The sequence below is a fragment of the Homarus americanus genome, unplaced genomic scaffold (assembly GCF_018991925.1).
Source record: "Homarus americanus isolate GMGI-L3 unplaced genomic scaffold, GMGI_Hamer_2.0 scaffold45562, whole genome shotgun sequence".
In the NCBI taxonomy this organism is placed as follows: Eukaryota; Metazoa; Arthropoda; class Malacostraca; order Decapoda; family Nephropidae; genus Homarus; species Homarus americanus.
This window is the reverse complement of record NW_024744839.1, coordinates 94,625-117,618: the sequence shown is the minus strand read 5'-3', so window position 1 is coordinate 117,618 and position 22,994 is coordinate 94,625. Positions and strand designations below refer to the sequence as shown.

Below are 22,994 nucleotides of genomic sequence, written 5' to 3'. Positions count from 1 at the left end.
GAGACACCCATTATAGATTTTCTATGTATTTTTTTGCATTTTCGACTTACGACCAATTCGACCTACGACCTGGTCATCGGTCCCTAACCCCGTCGTAAGTCGAGGACTGACTGTACTGTATACCGGTAATAGAATTAACAAAACATTAAATATAAACTAAATACAGTACTGTACTGTACAGTATACTGTATAATAATAAATAAAAACAATAGAATACTATATTTTAACTCACTTTGAGGTGTGTATGTCGTATTCCTGGCAGCTTTGTTTACATATCAAACAGCTGAGTGTAGAGGCAGTCGATGATGACATGCCATATTCTTTACAGAGTGCATTGGTTCTAATGCCTTCTTCATGTTTCAGAATAATTTCAGCACTGTATATTATCAATATGTGAACTAAATTTCAGGATGTCCAATAATTTTAATGTAAAAATGAAAAAAACATTCAAGAGACCAACAAACTGGATGCTCACTCCACTGTAAACAAAGTTAAACTGAGAAGCGTTGGTGGGTGATTCAATCAGCTGATTGGCACACAAAAATTGTTCTCTGTACAGTGGTCCCTCGGTTAACTAACACAATTCGTTCCTGAAGGTCATTCGTTAACCAAAAATTACGTTAACCGAAACCATTGTTTTAATGGGATTTTGGGTAATTGGTTCCAGCTCACCGAAAATTGCATACAAAGTAAAAATAAATTCAGTAAAGTACACTTACTTTGAGGTGTGTATGTACTGTAGAAGGCTCCTGGTTGACGATGATGATGATGGGAATTAGAAGTGAGGGTGGAGGAGAAGGGAGAAGAGAAGGAAGTGGGGGTGGAAGAGAAATCACCCCATGCTTCATGCCATCATTTCACCCATAAAATTTTAAGTTCACTAGGTGTAATTCAAGATTATTTTCTTTAAATCCATACTGCACTGCACTATATATTGTCAATATGTAAAATAAATTTCAGAATGACCACTAATTGTACTGTAAAAATGTAAAAATAGCTTATGTTCAAGAGAGCCACAAGCAAGATGTTACCTCCACTGACCAGAGGTACAAACTGATGCCTTGCTGGGCAAGTCAAGTGGCTGATTGGCGCACCAAAAACTAGTTTCCTGTACTGCAATTATGTTAAATAAGTGTTAAAATGACTAAAAATTTTAATATAAAACTTGGAAAATTATTGAATAGTACAACCTTCTTGATATTTACTCAAATGGGAACGAATTTAAGCCCTAGAACCGATTACTGTATTGGCGGACTAATATTCCAGCTGTTGAGCAAGCGAAAACATGTTGACATGATTTCGTAAAAATTTCATTAACCGAATTTTTTTTCGTTAACCGAATTGAAGAATCTTATGGAAGGTAATTCGTTAACCGAAATTTCGTAACCGAGGCGTTCGTTAACCGAGGGATCACTGTACTGTATATATTATCAATATGTTAACTAAATTAGAATGACTAATAATTTTAATATAAAAAATGCAAAAATATTCAAGAGCATAACTTTCTTGATATTTACTCCACTGGAAACGAATGTAAGCATAGAACCAATTTCAGTGAACCCTCACTTTACGCGGTTAATTCAACCCACGGCGGCCCGCGTAAAGTGAACAACATAACATATGGGATTAATTGAAATAGAGACCGGGCCGACCCCCAAACTCCACCTTTTCCCGACACAATACGTACGTTTTACTTAAAATAACATCTTAACTTTATGATGGTATTCACCCACACATAATATAGAAGGGAACAGTCAATAAGAGAAGAATAAACTGAAGGTTAGGTTAGAAAAAAACAAGGTTGGGGTTAACACTTACGTTAGTAGAAGAGATGGGTCGGCGTAGGGGAATGGAGGCTGGTTCCGAGACAGAGGGCAGGTTACTGGCCCTCAGGTGAGTCTTCATCGGTGTCATCCACACTTACTAGTGCCTCCCTGACAAATCCCTCAAAGTCATCATCACTGTCTCTGCCTCTGTCACTATCACTGGCTTGGGCTGGCTGTGGTGGGTTGCGGGCGAAGAACTCTGTTATGCTTTGCTGACGGCTGGTGTTTATGTTGTCGTGATAAACCTTGATGTAGGGCTCCATAGTCTGCAACAGCTGGGTAGTGAAGATTTCATACCTGTTTGCGTCAGGGTCGTCGGAAAGAAGGAGCTTGACTTTCTCAATACACTCGATGGCACCCCTAACATTGCTATGGGATAAGCGGCGTTCTTCTTGGGATGACGCACCACCTGCCTCTTCACTGACGTCATCATCATCTACCATCTCGTCGGTAGTCACATCAGGATCCCTTATCACCTCCAGGATGTCGTCATTGGTGGTCTCGGAAAAGCCTGCAACTGTAACACTCTGCGCAGCTTCTCTGGCAAGGTCCACTGCTACTGCAACAGTCTGAACCTCACCAGTCACAGATTTACTCTGCCTAACACCCAGAATGCCTTGCAACACATGTCTCCATGCGTGACGAACAGTTGCTACAGACAGCTGATCCCATGCCTCCACTAAGAAGTCCATAGCTTTCTTGACGTTGAATGTTCTCCAGAATTGTTTTAAAAGTACTTCTTGCTCTGCCAACTGTTGATTCTCGTCGTCTTCGCTCTTGCTATCGGTGTTGGTGTCACTTAGGTTACGCAACTCTTCCTTGGTGTTGGTGTAGTCGTTCAGGAGGTTGAATTTTTTAGCAGAGAATGCAGCTTTTACATTACATATCAATTCTTGGTCCATGGGCTGTAATATAGACGTAGTGTTGGGAGGAAGGAAGACCACTTTTACGTTGGGGTGACGATCTAACAGTAGGGGCGAGTGTCCTGGTGCGTTGTCCAGCAGCAACAAAATCTTGAATGGCACATTATGTTGCTCACAGAATTTCATCACATCGGGAACGAAACAGTCATCAAACCAGGAGAGGGACAGTGTAGAGAACATGCATGCCTTACGTGCGGTCAGCCAGTGGACATTTAGCTTGGTCATGTCCATGCTCTTGTAGGCGTGCGGCTTGAGTGCTGTGTGGATCACCGATAACTTGAGCTTACAGGTACCGGAGGCATTGGTGGTAAACAGGACGGTGTTGCGCTCCTTCTGCAACTTCCGGCCCCGACACTTGCTGGCATTCTTCACAACGAAGGTCTTGGAAGGTAGCTTTTTCCAAAAAAGACCAGATTCGTTCATGTTAAACACCTGGTCGTCGGTGTACTGTCCTTCCTCCATAATCTCAAGTAAAAACGGAGGAAATTCCCTAGCCGCAACACGGTCAGCATTAGCTTCTTCACCACCGATGTTGATATTGGTGATCTTGTTTCTCTTCTTAAACCTCTATAACCACCCAGAGGAAGCATTAAAGGGTTTGGGCTCTGTAATTCCCATCTTTCGTGACACTGCAGCATACAGTTCACGTGCGTACTCCTTAACTGAGCCCGTGTCCACCGCCATGTTCCGTCGCGCCTGACGCACCAAGTAGCTCACAAGTAATTTTTCTGTCTTGAGAAGCACCTGGTTGTGGCAATACTTGATCATAGAAGCACCTGTAGACTTTGTGGTGTTCATGTGCTCCTTTATCTTGGCTGCATCCTTCTTAATTGTCCTGATCGTAGACTCGTTAACACCATGCTGGCGCGCGAGATCAACCTGTCTTGTTCCTTTCTCCAACTCTTGTATGATCTTATATTTAATTTCGTAGCTTAAGGAACGTCGTGTCTTCTTTGGCTTAGGGCGGCTGGGTCCAGGTAATGCAAGGTTTCTTTGTGGTGTTGGTCCGGTGGAAGCCATTCTTATGGAACAATGGATACCGATATACACGGTGTAGCCTGGATGGGTGTAACTGACGCGGTAGGTCGAGGGGCTTGAACACTCCCGCGGCTGGGCACGTCATAGTACTACATTAAACCAATCACAGCTAGCAGGGAGGGAGGTAAGGATGCTTTGCCCAATCACAGTCCGCTACGTCATATGACGTCACCGATAACGCAACAAAGACATACACTGCGCAACCTACTCGCGCCGTTTACACAACATGGCGGATGGCGGGAGGTTTGGATCCAAAAATGGCGCGGCGCGAGAGGACCGCCAGCCGCTCTCCGCGTAAAGGGGTACACGCACCGCGGAAAGTGAACATTCCGGTTTCGGCAGGGTACTGCGTAAACGTGGAAACGCGTAAAGTGGGACCGCGTAAAGCGAGGGTTGACTGTACTGTATTGGCGGACTAGCCGATCAGCTGATGCGCACGACAAAGCGTGTTTCTCGTAAGGCTTTCGTTAATTGAAGTTTTGTTCGTTAATGGAATTGAAAATCCTTTTTTTAGAGCTAATTCGTTAACCAAAATTTTGTTAATTGGACCGTTTGTTAATCGAGGGACCACTGTACTTTTAGCAATATTACTTTGATACAACATGATAAAATAGACAAACAATGAAAATGAAACAAACAAAAGTAGGTAATTATATGTTCAGGAAGCTTCCCTGTGGCCGAGCATGTTGCGTGACAGGCAAATAGTCACACTGGAACCTGATAACCTGCACTAGGCATTTAAACAGTGGCGGGAATAGGTCCACGTTCTGGAACGTCACCCGGAGCACACCGGTCGGACGTTCTGGAACATCACCAGGGGCCTAAGGGTTAAATACATCAAAACACCAAACCCATCTTCTTAACACTTGTTTTTGTATTCTATTGATGGTTGAAGAAAATTTGAATTCTTTATTCTTTTATATTTGGAACCATACTTAAGATATTTGTTTTACATTATTGAAACATAAGAGCAAAATCTTTCTTCAGAACCTTATACAGTATTTATTGTTGTATAACTAACATAAACATGACACTGTTTGCTCCATCAGATTTTTGCAAAGATTGAAGGTTTCCTGAGTGATGAGCTTGTGGAGAAGACCAAGGCTGTGTTTTCCTTTGAGGTAACTGGTGATGAGGCCAGCAAGTGGTACTTGGATCTGAAAAACGGCTCAGGTTCCTGTGGGCGTGGTGACCCAGCCACTGCTGCTGATGCCACCTTCACCATGAGTAGTGATAACTTCTTCAAAATGTTTACAGGTTCACTGAAGGCAACCAATGCATTCATGACAGGAAAAATGAAGATCTCAGGGGATATGGGTAAAGCCATGAAGTTAGAGAAGCTTATGGGCAAACTGAAGGCAAAACTTTGAACATAATACATGTGCAATTGGTATCAACCATTAGATTATAAAGTAACTTAAATGTGTGTAATAGGTACTTTCTCCATTTATCTATGTAAAGTCTGCCTAAACCTGTAGCTACTCAGAAGCAGGTATTTTTGTTACAGAGGATTATATTTATAGATAAATAATGAGACGTAGTTGTTGTAAAGTATGTTTATATCAATGTATAATGACTTGTTGCTACAGAGTTCTTATGTTAATGAATGTATTTGAAATAGCTTCAAGGAGATGTTTGTTCTTACACAACAAATGCAGCTTAACTTTTTATAAATTGTCATATATTATGTATTTTTTTAAAGGTGGTTTTTGGTTTTTTTTGAAGCAAGGATTAACATCTTATAATGTACTCGGTAACTCAAACTACAGATTGATACAGTACATGTCACATATCTCTTTTACATGGAGTATATCACTACCAGAGACAGTATCATAAGTGGCAGTAAGCACATCATCTGTGATTGAAACTTTCAAGGGACCTTTTTGAAACTTTTTTTCTCACACAGGAAAATAGAAGATATGCAGTATCACTAAATATCATCCTCAGACTTTCCTGCAGAAATTCATATCTGAAAATATCACCAGAGGTAGAAATAGTTTTAATTAGGACTACTGAAACAAGTTGATTGATTTCTGGTGCCTTTCCTGGTGTCTGTTGATGTGAGCCTTAACTACAAACCTCTCTTTTAGTACATGACCTTGTAAAACAATGCCTCATTTTCTGCTAACAGTTCACAGTCAGGTGTGTTTACTAAATAACAGGCAGGTGTGTTAACCATAGTATCACACCACAAAGTTTCTCAGTATTTATTAAATATTAAAAGGCCGCACAAATGTTTAATGTATTTGCTTAAGAATTTCTCATGCTGGTGTAACTACAGTACTGTAGAAGTAAAACTGTTGCCACCTGCAGTTCTAGAATGATTTGGTGCCAGGACTTAACTCCTGGACACTGGAAGAAGAGGCAGGAATAATTAAATGAGATGCAGATAGAGGAAACAAAAGATAGAGAATGGGAAAATAGCCCCCAAAAGGTAGTGTGATCCTTGAGAAAGTGCAAAACTAGAAGAAGAAAAAATCTGCTAGGTGAATTAATAGAAAATTGGGTTTTATCTTCTTGCCAGTCTTATCTAATTGTTATATTTTACCACTTCTGTTGGTCTTGATCTGAACCTCATGTTTCAACTCGGTCAGTTGGAGCTTGTTTCAGATTACACTGTTGAACTGCTCTTTAAAATGTTTCTTCCATTTAATTGATATATTTCTCTGATCATGGGACAGCATTATAGAAAATATTAATTGTAAGATGCATTTTATTTACGTAATAAAATTTATAAAAATTAATTATAACCATCATTAAGTAATGTATGTGTTCAGTCATATTCATGTAATGTGTATTCAAAATGTTTCACGTAAGTTTGACAGAAAAATGAAAATCGATTAACAATTCTCTACCTGACTGTAATACAGTAAGATCTCATATTTCGCGTGATTTCATTTTGCATTTTTGAATTTTGCGAGCATTACTTAATGTAACCGAGTCTTATATTTGGCGTAAAATATCGTGAGTTTCGCGAGATCCAGCAAGCTGAACGCGAGATCCAGCAAGCTTGAATGCTGGCCATCATCTTAAATGGTCACAGCCCACATACCAGTTACAGTTATTTCTGCTATAACGCGTGTTTTGTCAAAGCAAATTGGTTGTAACGCATTTGATGAATAGGGGAACGCTGTTTGTAAAACGCGTACTTTTGCATACAAATGTTGGCTATAACACGATTCCATCCTCAATGTTTTGAGTCCATCCTGAACGTTTTATGCGTGGTGCGGGTTTATGCAATGTTTACAGTTCACGTTCGACATCACATGTTCAATTGATTCGTGTCCTTTGTTTGTGAAGTGTTTTTTGAGAGATACCCTGTAAATTTATTTACTTATTTTTTTTAAATTTAGCTGTTACCCATAAATACTATATGAAAAGAATAAGTAAAAGGAATGTTTCGCATTGAGGACTAATAACGGTTTGCACCAGCGCTCTCTGTTTACATCACATGATCAGTTGAATCACGCCGCTTCTGTCGATTGCTTCGTGATTTTCGCTGTTTTCTCCAATTTTGTTGTGTTAGCAATGGATATGGAAAGACAAGGTAAGAAGAATGTTTCCAAGAAGCGTTCTGGTGATCGAATTGCCGGTGGTGAATGTAAAAGAGGTTTACAAGAACGTTGCGTATCGGGTTGTAGCCCGCGTCATCCTAGCGACCGCCCTGGCTGCTATTGTGTGCTATTTTTGGGTGGTGCTACCACCTGTCGAGAAAAGATAATGGCCTCTGCCTCTACTGGGGGTCCTACTGGTGCTGGTGGGGGTGGGACAGACCCACCTAAGCTGCCAAATAAGGAAAAGGAGAAGCAGGACTATCATAAGGGAGTTAAGTTTGCCAAGTAATCGATACAGGATAAGCAGTGTGTAATTAAGTTACTTGAGGAAGGCCTAAAAACTAGTTTCCAGAAAGCACAATTAGGTCATTAAAGGCAGAATTTGTATAATTTTGAGGTTATAAATGGGAAAATCAGAGGTTGATGGAAGAGCGGCTAGTCTATATTGTTATTTTTCCCACGAGTTTATGTATTTGCATTTGGCGAATTTGAATTTGGCGCAATTTTTTCAGTCTATATTACTTGCGAAATACAAGATCTTACTGTAATTCTGTATCTGTTGATTATTTTGTATTCCTACCTTATCTGCTGTATTACCAGAGCCAGTACGGTTTCATTTAATTGTTAACTCAAAGGTGAGTACAGAAGTCTCTTGAACACTAATCTTTATAGATACCGGTAGCATTTATATTTCAAATTCTATGCTTCAATATTGACTGGTCAAAATGTGACCACCACCAGTTACCTATTATACATCAAGGTACTTGTAAGGAATTGGTAAGGCATCCCTTTTATGCATTACTTTGTAGGTTTTTCTCTACTATTAGGGTGGGTTTACTTATACTCACTGGTGTGATGTAAACAATGCAACTTTTGTTATAAGCTTTATATTGTACATTACATGCTAAAATAAACAATCTTTGGAATAACACTTTTTGTCTTATTTTCTTGTGTGATCTTTATCCTGCCTGGCATTATTTGATGTTCACATGACAAAAGGAATATCCTCCTTGCATCATCTGACTACTGTACATTAGTCATTTAATACATATAATACATATAAAGTTGTTTCCATTTCTGTAACAAGTTTGTATTGTTCATTATTGTGGTAAGTTTCCTTTTGATCTCGACTTTAGTTTGGGTGATAGACAAAGGGTAGTGTTTGATAGATAGAGGGAGGAGCATGGTGGTTGAGTGGATACAGCACTTGCCTCTTTGTTCTGGGGGTCATGGTTCAATTCACAGGTGCTCCCAGTTCACCCAGTTGTAAATGGATACCTAAGTTTACAACGTGGGGAAGTGAAGGCGGTTGAGAGCAGTACTGGCTGTGCTGCCTCCTTGTCTACTAAAGGCTTAGTATACAGTGTGTTGTATCCATAATGGGCAGTCTTGCCTATGGGATCCACTTTCTTTCACATAGTGGGAAATGTATTGGGGTTTCTGTGGCTAAGAAATTTTTTTAATTTGAAGTGTCTACCCTTCATATGCTATGTGGTCAGGGAGTTAGTGTCATAACCTGTGCCATCTTGTGAATCCATCTATCAGTCAGCTGGCACACAAAAATGTACAGAACATTAGTCTCTCCCAGCTGAAGATGGGAGTCTGTCCCTACAGATAGGACTCCTTATTCTATTTTATCCCTCAAAATGTTTGCCCTCATTTTATTCATTTAATAAGTCTACACTCACCAAACTTTTAACATATTTTTAGTGTCAGAAGGAAGCAAGAGGGAACTAGTGTACTAGTAATTATTTGCAAATGTCATGTGATGAACTGCTGATTCCAGATTTGTTGAGTCTGACTCAGTTTTGTCAATAACCTTATTGCTCTATCTTGTCCACTCTGTAATTAACCCATTTATATAATACTTCTGCCTATAAGACGGGCTGTTACATTGCTCGGTTCACCACCTCCCAAGCTCCGCGAGGACTAAACTAAACTCTCAGATAAACATCCTATACTAAAGCGTAACGATGTTATAAACATATGTGTAGACACTAAGCTGGGGACTCTGGAACCTTAGGCTCATCAACTACTGGGGTCCTAGACTTAAGTGTCTTACGGGCTAGTAGCTTATGTACAATGGCAAAATTGGATGATTCTGACTTAAAACACAAACATTACTGCTGATATCAACACAACAGTGGAAATCGTTAACTTGGGTAAGCAAATCCTGTAATAACTTGGCAGAAATAATCTTCGCCTACTTCGTGTTTAAGAACACACCTTAGCAATGTACAACTTTTGCTACTATAATCACGCTGGATGAATGAGTGTGTGGTGCTTGAGACTCTTCCGACGAAACATTAATTTTTGCGGAGGGCAATGGTACCGAGTTGTGAAGGGTTCTACCACGGTATGGCTGAAAATTTACAGTGTGATAATTTACTGTAGAACTATCATATTTTTATTTTGAAAAGATGTGTCTATGACATCATTAAAATAGGCAGTTGGAAAATTATGAACATTATTATCCTCCCTGGGATCAAAAGAAAATGTCCCCATTTTCTATGTCTAAGGTTTGAAAAATTATTTACATACAAACCAAAGAAATAACCTTGTCCATCCATTTACAGGAAATTGATAAAAGTTATAGTTAAAATAATTAAAGTATCAATAGCTGAACAGGTTATATTACATCAGTATATATTAAATAAGTAGGTCACTTATATTAAATAATATAACCTACACGATGTCTAACCGTGTGAAGGTATGTCGTGAATATGTAAATATGTGTATATATTTAATGAATACCTAAATACCTATTTACTGAGTTGGTGGTCGTCTTCATAGAAAACGGATCTCTCCCAGACACTGCCGTCGCTCCCAGTAGCACTGCAGTCTCCTCCACCCCCGTGCTCATATGTTCCCCTAGCAGTTTAAAGACTTCGACAACTTTTGAACTGCCCTCTCGAGAGACCCAGCCAGGGTTGCCACCCCATCCCTAGACAGGTGCACCCCATCCCGAGCATAAAGGTCCCTTCTGCCGTAGAAGTTGTCCCAGTTGTCAATGAATGGGACTGATATTGACTTGCAATATCTGTCAAGACGACCGTTGACACCAACTGCCCTTGACAACCATTCATTGCCAACTCTCCTGGAGTTACAGCACTGTTGGTAATTGAGAAGTAATAACAAGAAATGATTTGGAGCTAAGTTTGCAAACCCAAATTGTCTTTTCTCCTTTTATTAAGAAAATAGTCCATGCACAATTATGATATCACCGTGTTAGAATAGTTGAAGTGAGTTATCGGGAGCTTCCTGAACACACAGGTGGTGTGTTTGAAAGACCTGATATGACTGAGATAACTGGGAGATAAAATTGCTGACCTTGCTAGACAGTGGTGCGCAGAAGTCATTTGAAAGACAATGAGGTTATATGACATACATCACTTGCTTCAGTACAGTATTAGAAAATAATTAATAGACAGTATTTGAGAGACACTTGCTCATAGTTTAATTACCGTGTGTGTAGTAATTATATATAACAATGTATGCAGCCCACATTTATATAACCATTACTTTCTGTTAGACGACCCCCTACCAACAGAAAAGGGTTATTAATACACCTGGCGTGAAACTGCAGCCGTCAGTAGGCAGTCATTTCTCGATGAGATGTTTAAATGTGGATGCCTGTATGGTGTTCTCACCTTCGTTTTAAGCCAGCCACCCCTGGTAAACACCTTGCTTCCCTTCAAAAGCCTTTGTATGTTGTTGTTTCTAAGTACAGTAAGTTTGAAAGTAAGTTGGGAAAGTAAGAGGAAATTATTACAGGTAAGTACAGTACAATATCTTTACAGTTAAAATAAGTAAACACAACCCACTGACTACATGGTGATAACACTGCTATCTACTAACATCCAAATACAGTGTGGGGTATGAGATGTTTGGTTCACACTCAGGATGGAATGGAGAAAGGAAACTCACAATGTGCTCTCTATATACATGTTGTATTGGATGTACAATGCAGCTTGGTGCTGGGAAGGCAGCATGGTTACAAGCGTGATGTAGAGAGAGCTGGTTGGTGAGGATGCTCAGAGAAGGACAGCTTGTGGGTCGCCATGCTCGCCAGCGGGAGAGAGGACCGCCAGGCAGGCGGAGGAGTGAGGGCCGCCAGGCAGCGGCGGAGGAGGAGGTGTTGCTGGCTGCGGCTGTAGGTAGAAAGAGAGACAGATCACCACGAGGTCAGGTCTTAAATAGCGGGGGTAGGCGTGGCTTAGCAGTTGACCCCCGCTCCGTGGTGTATGGTGGCGCTGGTTGACCTAGACCACGAGGCATACACTGGGGAATTGGTGGGGTCGGCTAGGCAGCGACAAACAGCGTTTGTAGGGGAGAATTCCACTACAACAGTATCAGCCACTGATGACCACTAACATCCCAACTTCACTCCCTGGCCAATATTGTGTTATTATAATTAGAGCTGCACATGGAGAAAAATATCCATTAGATGAGTTATAAGGTAAGTAAAGACTCTTTTTTTTCCATATTCTCTTTGTGATGACTCTATCCTCTCCTCACTCTACCACCATAACCATCACTTGCTTCAACTTGACACCAGGAGAAGAAACTGCTTCACGAAGCTACTCGATCCCAGTGAGCACCGATTCAGAACCAGTTTCCCATCTGACTATGAGACCGAGGTATCGAGGCAAGTGTGTCTGCCTGGTGAGCTGAGTCTCTTCTCTGCTGCCTACCGTGTTCCTCTTCTCCCTGGGTGTGGACGACGAATTGTATTAAGGACTATTGCTGGTGGTGTTGTGATGGTTTGATGGTAGTGGACTAAGGCATTAATCCCTGGTTCCTTATGGCTGGCCATCGCAACCTAGACTTGTTACCTGAGCTGCCATTTTTATCAGGTTTTTGTGTTATTGTATATAGTAGGTGTATTTAATGTTTAAAGTAAGAATAATTGGGTAATATTCTGGTGTGTTTTGGTAGATGTATAGATGTACAGTACTACTTTTGGTTTGATAATTGCATATTTTGTGTTTTACTTGTGTTATTTAATGTACCTTGTATCTAATTAACTAACTTTATCAGTACTTAATATAAATGTTATTAAATTACAAGGTACTTAGTTTACTTGAAAATCTTCTTGCCCCTTTCATAACTTAAATGTGTCTGTCACGAATAGTGATTCTTGTGTATGTGCTCCTTACTTGCTGCATCCACGTATTTCAACCCCTAGATTATTCACTCCGTATATTTACTTGTTAACTTTGCCTTTCCTTAATGTTGTGGGTAGCAAGGAGGGACATCACATCTTATTCTGCAAGCAAGCTTGTTTACAATTTTAAAAGAAAATTTACTATTGTAGGATTTGAAAACCCCCCAGTTTTATTGCACTTACACAGAGTAGCCAATTTTTCCATGGCCACAGTGCAGTACAGTATAAGGATTGATATCCCACTAGGGCTTACTGCAGAGTTCATCCTGTTAAAACTCACATAAGACTTCATCCTGCTGTTAGAAATACTCTAATTGAGTCATAATGAATTTATTATTAACAAATCCTTGCAACATATGATTCACGCCTTCATTATTTCCTGTCAGAACATGAAGTAATTTTTTTTAACAGTGATCACATAGAAATTAAATGGTATGGAACATATCATGATTGTTAAACACACAGCATCCCTCTCAAGCCTTCTTCCCTTTTTTGGACACTTTCTTATCTAGTGCTTATACAGGCACTGTACTTTTTCTTATTATTGAATTTTTGCTTTTAGATATCAGTCCCAAGCTGGGGCCCCTAGACTTGTTAACTAGATAGAGTTATTGTTGATTCTTTAAAAAAAAAAAAGTTAGTAAAAAAAAGAAGTTATAATTCTGGAAGAAAAACAAACACCAATAACCATATAGCAATTCTTTCAGTATCCTGGTGCCAGACCGATCGCCCAAGTGGCTAACGAGCCGATCAGTGGTGAAGAGGATAAAAATAAAAGTAGATGAGGCATCAGTAGAACAGATTGTCAGTAACTTGCATGCATTTGAGTAGCCAGGTAACTCGCATGTACCCGAGAAGCCAAGTAAGTAACTCGCATGTACCTGAGAAGTCAAGTAAGTAGCATGTACTTGACAAGCCCGATAACTTATGTACTGACAAGGCTGGTAACTCGCCTGTATTTGACAAGCCAGGTACTTAGCATGTACTTGACAAGCCAGGTAAATAGGAATGCACCAATTAATCGGTATCAGCAAGCAGATAGTATTGATATTTTACCGATTAATAGGGTATCAGTATCGGAAAGGTTAGTGTCGGTCGATACCGATAATGGTACTGTACATACTGTATGTGCCCTGTAAGTTAGCGGGGAAATAATAATTATTCTGACCATGTTAAGCTAAACTCCAAATTTTGCAGTAAAACTGTACAGCTCGAACATATAGCATATTCTTGTGATCCTGTTTGGACCACTCTGGACTGGTCCAACTTAGTCTTTTGGAATGGACTAGACAGGCAAACCATATACAGTATTTACAATGACAATCTCTGTAGTAAGGATAGAAGAATTTTCCTCCTATTAGACCAGATTAGAGTAAAAGATTATACTTCAGACTGGAATAAGTATATGAAGAGTTTTGGCATCGACTGATTAATCGGTATTGGTAAAAAATGGGTATCAGAGTATCCCTACAGGTAACTCGCACGTACTTAACGAGGCAGGTAACTCGCACGTACTTAACGAGGCAGGTAACTCGCATGTACTTAACAAGCCAGGTAACTCGCATGTACTTGACAAGCCAGGTAACTCGCATGTACTTGACAAGCCAAGTAACTCGCATGTACTTGACAAGCCAGGTAACTCACATGTACTTGACAAGCCAGGTAACTCGCATGTACTTGACAAGCCAAGTAACTCGCATGTACTTGACAAGCCAGGTAACTCACATGTACTCTACAAGCCAGGTAACTCACATGTACTTGAAAAGCCAAGTAACTCACATGTACTGTACTTGACAAGCCAAGTAACTCACCTGTACTTGACAAGCCAAGTAACTCGCCTGTTCTTGAAAAGCCAAGTAACTCACATGTACTGTACTTGACAAGCCAAGTAACTCGCATGTACTTGACAAGCCAAGTAACTCGCCTGTACTCTACAAGCCAAGTAACTCGCATATACTTGACAAACCAGGTAACTCACATGTACTCTACAAGCCAGGTAACTCACTTGTACTTGAAAAGCCAAGTAACTCGCCTGTACTCTACAAGCCAAGTAACTCGCATATACTTGACAAACCAGGTAACTCACATGTACTTGACAAGCCAGGTAACTCACATGTACACTACAAGCCAGGTAACTCACTTGTACTTGAAAAGCCAAGTAACTCGCCTGTACTCTACAAGCCAAGTAACTCGCATGTACTTGACAAGCCAAGTAACTCACATGTACTTGACAAGCCAAGTAACTCGCCTGTACTCTACAAGCCAAGTAACTCGCCTGTACTTGAAAAGCCAAGTAACTCACATGTACTGTACTTGACAAGCCAAGTAACTCGCATGTACTTGACAAGCCAAGTAACTCGCCTGTACTCTACAAGCCAAGTAACTCGCATATACTTGACAAACCAGGTAACTCACATGTACTCTACAAGCCAGGTAACTCACTTGTACTTGAAAAGCCAAGTAACTCGCCTGTACTCTATAAGCCAAGTAACTCGCATGTACTTGACAAGCCAGGTAACTCACATGTACTTGACAAGCCAGGTAACTCACATGTACTCTACAAGCCAGGTAACTCACTTGTACTTGAAAAGCCAAGTAACTCGCCTGTACTTGACAAGCCAAGTAACTCGCCTGTACTCTACAAGCCAAGTAACTCACATGTACTTGACAAGCCAAGTAACTCACATGTACTTGACAAGCCAAGTAACTCGCCTGTACTTGACAAGCCAAGTAACTCGCCTGTACTCTACAAGCCAAGTAACTCACATGTACTTGACAAGCCAAGTAACTCACATGTACTTGACAAGCCAAGTAACTCGCCTGTACTTGACAAGCCAAGTAACTCGCCTGTACTCTACAAGCCAAGTAACTCACATGTACTTGACAAGCCAAGTAACTCACATGTACTTGACAAGCCAAGTAACTCGCCTGTACTTGACAAGCCAAGTAACTCGCCTGTACTCTACAAGCCAAGTAACTCACATGTACTTGACAAGCCAAGTAACTCACATGTACTTGACAAGCCAAGTAACTCGCCTGTACTTGACAAGCCTCATGTACTTGACAAGCCAGGTAATTCACATGGGACAAGCCAAGTAACTCACATGTAACTGTAACAAGCCAAGTAACTTGGCAGGTAACTCAACATAAGTAACTAATACTTGTACTTGACAAGCCAGGTAACTGCATGTACTAACTCACATGTACTTGATAACATGTACTTGACAAGCTAGGTAACTCGCATGTACATAACCTGCATGTACTTGACAAGCCAGGTAACTCGCATGTACTTGACAAGCCAGGTAATTCACATGTACTGACAAGCCAAGTAACTCATGTACTTGACAAGCAGGTAACCTGCATGTACTTGACAAGCCAGGTAACTCGCATGTACTTGACAAGCCAGGTAATTCACATGTACTTGACAAGCCAAGTAACTCACATGTACTTGACAAGCAGGTAACCTGCATGTACTTGACAAGCTAGGTAACTCACATGTACTCGACAAGCTAGGTAACTCACATGTACTTGACAAGCCAGGTAACTCGCATGTACTTGACAAGCAGGTAACCTGCATGTACTTGACAAGCTAGGTAACTCACATGTACTTGACAAGCCAGGTAACTCGCATGTACTTGACAAGCAGGTAACCTGCATGTACTTGACAAGCTAGGTAACTCACATGTACTTGACAAGCCAGGTAACTCGCATGTACTTGGCAAGCAGGTAACCTGCATGTACTTGATAAGCTAGGTAACTCGCATGTACTTGACAAGCCAGGTAACTCACATGTACTTGACAAGCCAGGTAACTCGCATGTACGTGACAAGCCAGGTAACTCATTTACTTGACAAGCCAGGTAATTTGCATGTACTGTGCTTGGGTGGTCGGTCACGTCTGTTACACACTGTTGGCAAGTACTGGGCATGCACCGGCTCCTGAATGCATCTGAACCTGCTCCAGTGTTGGTCAAGTCTGGTCTTGAATGAGCTCACACTCTGGCAGGTTGTTCCAAGAGTTCCATATTCTCACTCCAAAATGTTTGACCTCACAGTTTTCTGGACTTGCAGCTTCTTCAACCTTGGGCTGTGACCCCTTGTGGGTGGGCATCAGTCTGGTGGCCTTCCTTTGGACATTTTCAATCAACTGACAGTCCCTAGCATATCTCGGGGACCAGGAAGGGTGACATTATTCCAGGCGGGGAAGCACCTTACTCTTGAAGATCGTTTCAAGGGCGGACCGTCTAGATATTTGAATGACCTTCTTAATAAGACCTAATAATTTAGTTGTTTGATTCACCCTCTTGTCACAATGGCCTAAGATCTTCAGTTAACTGCCAACATACACACCCATGTTCTTTTCGCATTCAGTCTCTATTAATGCCGTTTCTCTGACCCGTTGGGACATTTGATCAGCCTCCTTACCGTTGGTATGATCCAGATGCATCCTCTTACACTTCGTGACATTGAATTCTAGCAGCCATTTCTTCGACCACTCTTGAAGTTCACAGAGATCTTTCTGAAGCTCTTCACAGTCTGTTTAGTTCTTAATTTACTTAAATAACTTGGCATCGTCCGCAAACATTTCTATGGAGAGCCTCCGATCCACGCAAGGATACTTCCTCGAATCCCGTACCCTTCCAGTTTAATTCTCTGCCTTTCATGGGGTACACTGTCGAAAGCCTTGGCAAAATCTAGGTATATATTGTCGATTTTGCCACCCTGTTCCAGAATTTGGGTCCAAACATCCAGTACCTTGAGTAATTGTGTTAAGCAGGAGCGTACCGGCATAAAACCGTGTTGGCAATCCTTTATAAGGTTGTTTTGTAGTAGATGCTCTATCATAGCATCTCTTATAATGCTGTCAAGTACTTTACACTTGATGCTGTTCAGGCTCACTGGTCAATAGTTAATCATGGAGTGACGATCGCCCATTTTGAAAATAGGACTCGCATAAGCCATTTTCCAATCACTGGGGACCTTTTGTTCATCCAGGCATTTACATAATAGGATCTTCAGAGGCTCAACAAGCTCGTTGTACAACTATTTTAGCACTCTGGGATGCACCATGTCAGGGTCAGGACTCATATGAACCTTTAGCTTTGACAATTTATTTCTTATAACCTCTTCTGAGAACACAATGTGGGTCAGCGCTGTGTTAGACCGTCTGTCCTCAAACACAGGAAGATTGTTCGCATCCTCTTTTGTGAACACTGAGGAAAAGAAACTGTTCAAAGCCCCCACCTTTTCCTGGTCAGAATCTGTGTAACTACCTTCTTCAAGCCTCAGGTCCGATACCCCTACTCACGTTTTTAATTTCGACTTTGCGTAAAGGTAAAACGCCTTTGTGTTTGACTTGACCTCGTTCGCAATCTACCTCTGGAACTCATTTTCAGCCCTTTTACACTCTGACTTTGCTTGGTTTCGGGATCTAGCATACAGCCTCCTGTCCTGCTCATAATTTGTCCTAACCCATGTCTCAAATTTCTGAGTTATCTTCTTAGCCTTGTCGACCTCCGCATGGTTCACGTGTATTCCTGGAGGCACTGAGTTTGGTGTTGGGTGTATATTTATCGATCAAATGGTTCACTTTACCAGCTATGATACTCAGCGTAATGTCAGCGTTCTTATACCTTAGTGAGTCGGGCCAGTGTGTAATGAGCAGACGTTTCTCTCTACTCACCTGCCACCCTTATCTTACTCATACTTTCTTGTCTTAGTTCTTTCAATTGTTCTTTTTACTTACTTCAATGGTTACTGCATAACCTTAGTTCTTTCTGGTAGCATGTCGAGGGTCTAAGGCACATGAGTATCAGGGTCACTTGGACGGATATAAAGGTGAACTACTGTAGGAAAAATGAATACTCCTGAAATACTCTAAGAACACGTTTATTAATATGAAATCAAAGGGAAAAAGAGATAACATATAACTTCAAGGTGCAACTCCTCGGTTTACTCAACTGCAAATGACTCGGATACTATACTCAACTGCGCACAACCTTACTGGTGTTACATTACATTACATAGTTAGATGACAACTCTTGGCTTTACTTAACTGCCACTCCAAGTGGGTACTTCTACTTCACCCACATTACTAGGTACTTTCCATTACATCCAGTTATAAGACAAACTTGCAAATGATACTTCACAGACTGTTGGTAGTGCATATGGGATGCACTCGCAACACACAACATGTTAATACTGATACCAACTTACTTCACATGGGTCCACTACCCAACATGGGATAATTATTTCCAATTAATTATCCCAAACACATACAACAACACTGTGGACCATATAACTCCAAGGCATGTCCCAGGGTATAGCACTGGCGCCTGTAACACTGACTGACGATCGCTGTTGCGGTCGGTTAGCCAGACACATGGCGAGTCTGGGGTCTAAGGCCCACGGGGAGGACTTGCCGTTTCAATCATGTCGAATCACCGACATCGGCCATATAATGCTCCCCGCTGGTTATCCACCGGCTGGGGCGGCCGGTGGGGTGTTCAAATAAGCCCACCCTGGAATATGGGAACAAAGTTGGAGAGGGCGTCACGGAGGACGCTCTCCCCCTCTTCGCCGTTGTCACGGAGGACGCTCTCCGTTCGTTCAAGTTTAGAAGCTCCAAAAGTTGTTGGTAGCGAAAGTCAGACGCTCTCCCCCTCTCCGCCGTGGTTATATACCCCTGATCTGCCAGCGATCGCTACTCACGCAATGACAGAAATTACATACAAACCAACTGTTACTCCTTCAAAGATGACCCTCAGTTGACAAAGGTCTGGCGAATTACTAAAGTTGATTTACATAAACTAATTCAAGATTGAGCTTGCCAGGAGAAAGTGGAATAACAACGTATTGACAACTGTGTTCGAAGGCTGAACTTACTGGGAGGGATCCTGACTGTAAAACGAATGGGAAAAATGCGTCTCTTCCTAGGGATAGCTAACCAGCTACCCATTCATGTTTTGCAGTCATGGAGTGTAATAAGAATCTAGTTAAAACAGACTAGCAGTCAACGTGACCATGACAAGTGGATACCCTTCATCCCCTCCCTCATCCCGTCATAATTACCCTTGTAATATTTGAACCTTGGCTTGGTTTTATCGTGAATGAAGTAACAGCAAAATCTGAAGGACAATGTTACGTGGTGACTGGTGCCAACGGGGGCTAGGTGTTCCAGCTTGGCCCCCATACACTCCTCGTTAGTTATGATAGATCCAGTGGTTTGGATGTTTGCTCCCCTCTGTAATAAATCGGATCTTTAACATGTTGGAACAGAGTTGTCTTTCAGAGGTTCTACAAAAAGATTGGCGGGGTTATTTTGGTCATTTGGCGTGGTTTCATTTCTCCAGGCGATGATCACCACAGTTAAAGTCCCCCATGACAGGGGGGGGGGGTGGCTAGGGTTGAGTGTCATTGTGTTGTCAATGAAGGCTCTTAAGCTTCTCTGGTTTAATAAGCTACAATTTTGGGATCTGTAGATGCACCCGACAATAAGTAAGTCTTTCCCCCATTAATTTAATTTTACACCACTTTGATTCTTCAAAAATATCCTTTCCCTGTACCCTCACTTGACTGGCTCTAATGTCTTGCCTAGCATAGATAACTACACCCCTCTTGCAATTAGCTTGAGAAAGATTCGTAAATTAATCATGTCCGTCTATATTGAACTCTCATTCCTCTGGGTCGTTTCTCCTGTTCTTGTACAACAGTTCCACAACACCTACTTTATCGGGTTGATGTACCTTCAGTAGTTTCAAACTCCTCTCTTAACAGTAACGTATCAGTATTAGTGTAATGACTTTCAAGCCGGATTTTGTTCTCGGTAACGTCTCTGATCTTGGTGGTGATTCCACCCTTCCCCCATTCTCAGCAGTTGCAGCATTTACTAAATACATTGTATTTTGTGGGGTGGTTGTCAGAGATGACATTGTTTACAAGGCGCTCGCTTCCTCCTGGGTGGGAGCCTCCCACTGGGAGGGAGAATGGGTGGGGGCCCCGGGGGGTGTCCTGTTGTCCCCTGGTTCTGTACTGGCGCTCTTGCTTCCACTGCTTTTCCCTTGTATATAACCCATGCACGTCCTTCCCTGCCAGGTAACTCTCATGTACTTGACAAGCCAGATTACTCGCATGTATTGTACTTGACAAGCCAGGAAACTCGCATGGGTTAATAGTTTGAAGTTGCCAACACTTGGTTATAATGAGTCTTATACAGGGAGTATGAGAACAAAAACTAAAAATAATTTATTCTCTAACGTTTCCGTGGGAAATTTATATTTTTCGAGTATTTTAGCCAATAAAATTACCCACAATATTAGTTGTTCAGAATGGGCAGGGCTTTATAGTAGAGGGAAAACAAACCTTTCAAAACCTTACCTAACGTTTCCTAATTGTAAAAAAAAAAAAAAAAAAATAAGAATCCAATTTGAGTTTATAGGTACCCCCTCATCTGGGCACTGAAAAAAAAAACCAACGTATACTAAAAACTGAAAACATCACCATCACCTACTAAACACCGAAAACATGAAGACGGGAATCTTTTTATAGTTTTAGGATTTTTAAAGGATGGGAAACGATAGGTCAGGTTTTAATTTTTTTTGTGTGTTTTTTAGCATTTTACTCCACATTTTTCCTCAACTTCAAAGCCTTGCCCACTTTAAACAGAAATATTGTTGGTTAAAGTACTGGAAAAATATACATTTCCGACGGAAACACTATAGAAAAAATTAGTGTTATTTTTTCTGTCTCCCTATATACTAAGACTCAATGTATAAGAAGGTGTTTACAACTTCTTAATATTTACCCTCGCATGTACTGTACTGTACTGTACTTAAAAAGCCAGATTGTGTTCAGTTATTTAAGTTGAGGCCTTCCATAGTGACCTTACCTTGCGTTTATCCTAGGTACTCCAAGCCAGGTAGGTTCTCCTTCATAAATGCTGCGATCGTCAGCTAACATAACCGAACCTAACATGGTCAATGGGCAGGTTAGGTCAGTTGACAGTTGCAGCAATTACAAGAAATTATTGAACATTAAAGGGGAACGCGCATGTGTGCCGTGGGTGTCAACAAAGGCTGTAAGAGACTGCGCCTTAAAAGTTGTATTTCTGACGAATTCAGCGAGTCTACTAATCTCAGTCTGTGCAGAGAACTCTAGTAAGACCCAGTTATCAGTACAGTAGCATATATTTTTTTTTAAGTATTGGACTTTGTCATTTTTGTCTGATAAAAACATCTGGTCCTACCACCCAGTCCCTCTGGTCGAAGATTTTCAAGTTTGCTCATGCGCAATGTGAAGTGTGACGTATCAGTGACGTCTTTACCACTCCACCTCAAACAAGCCAAACTATCTACCTGACTGCAGTGTTGCCAACGTGCCCTATGCCCGCCGATAAACGCTCCCGTTCGTTGGAGACGGCGGCAGTAGGTAACAGTGATGCTGACGACTTTCATCTTGAAGACAAGTCTAAGAAGCAGAAACCTCAGAAGTCAGGGTCTCCAGCAGGGGCTACGGCTCCCCTCGCACCCCGTCTGAGGCTGTAGAGGGTGACCTTCTGTCGTCGGGGTCCCCAAGTGAGCTTACATATGGCTCAATGACCGACCCTCCGCCGACATTGGACATAGGGGATTCCCTTCGTCTCCCTGCCCCGTCGCACCTTCGTCGTCTCGCCTTTCTTTGGGACTTGCCTCTGAGCACACGGACGACTTGGTTCTTCCGTCACTGCTCTCCACTTCAGGACTCAACACTTCGCCTTCGCCGAGGTCCTACAGCCGTAATAGTCACCACACAAATGTATGAGACGGTACGCCTGCTCACTCAAGTGGGCTTTCCTGCTCCCCAGGAGGAGGTGATACTGAAGTTCACCACCATCATCCCAGAAACTCGTCGTACCAAGGTAATGGTTCGCCACGTACCCTGGGAGGTCCCTATCGACGATCTTCGCCCTTTTCTTCCACAACTACTCGACATGGAGCACCGCATCAACCCTGTCTCCAAACGTCCATCCAACGAACTCATCGGCTGGTGGGTGGGCCCCCTCCCTCCGAAGGTGAATGTAGGACCTATTCACAAGTCCTCTGGACCGATTTATCGGAACCCCGAAAATCTGTGGTCGTTGCCAATCATGGAAACACCGCATCTGGGAGTGCACGAGGATGGTCGCAAGCGGCTTCTGTGCAGGTCCTCACGACACAGTGGAATGCAAATCGAAAATTCAGAACAAAATCCCAGCTGTTCCACGGTGTGTAAACTGCCATGGCAGTCACCACGCCTGGAACGCCAACTGCCCACAGCGTCCTGGCACTCACCCAGGGAAAACTTACAATGATCCACCGCTCTCGTCTGTGACGAAGTCCCTGTCAACCAAACCTCATTCCTATCCACCACCGCTTCTTCCATCCACCAAGGAATTCCCATTGATCTCCTCTCCCCTACCATCCCCCCTATCACTCCTACCACCCATCCTTTCTCCCCTCCCTCCCTCTCCC

The 22,994-nt window shown here is 41.9% G+C and overlaps 1 protein-coding gene across 2 annotated transcripts in view; it reads left to right on the top strand.

Moving 5' to 3' along the window:
* The window catches only part of LOC121878235 (hydroxysteroid dehydrogenase-like protein 2), a 52,091-nt gene extending 43,819 nt beyond the window's left edge, over window positions 1–8,272 (top strand). For both annotated transcript variants that reach the window (XM_042384328.1, XM_042384329.1), the window contains exon 7: window positions 4,837–8,272. In XM_042384328.1, the coding sequence (XP_042240262.1) occupies window positions 4,837–5,157 (321 nt within the window). In that variant the 3' untranslated portion in view covers window positions 5,158–8,272. The remainder of the gene's footprint in view (window positions 1–4,836) is intronic.
* Window positions 8,273–22,994: the final 14,722 nt, after the last annotated feature.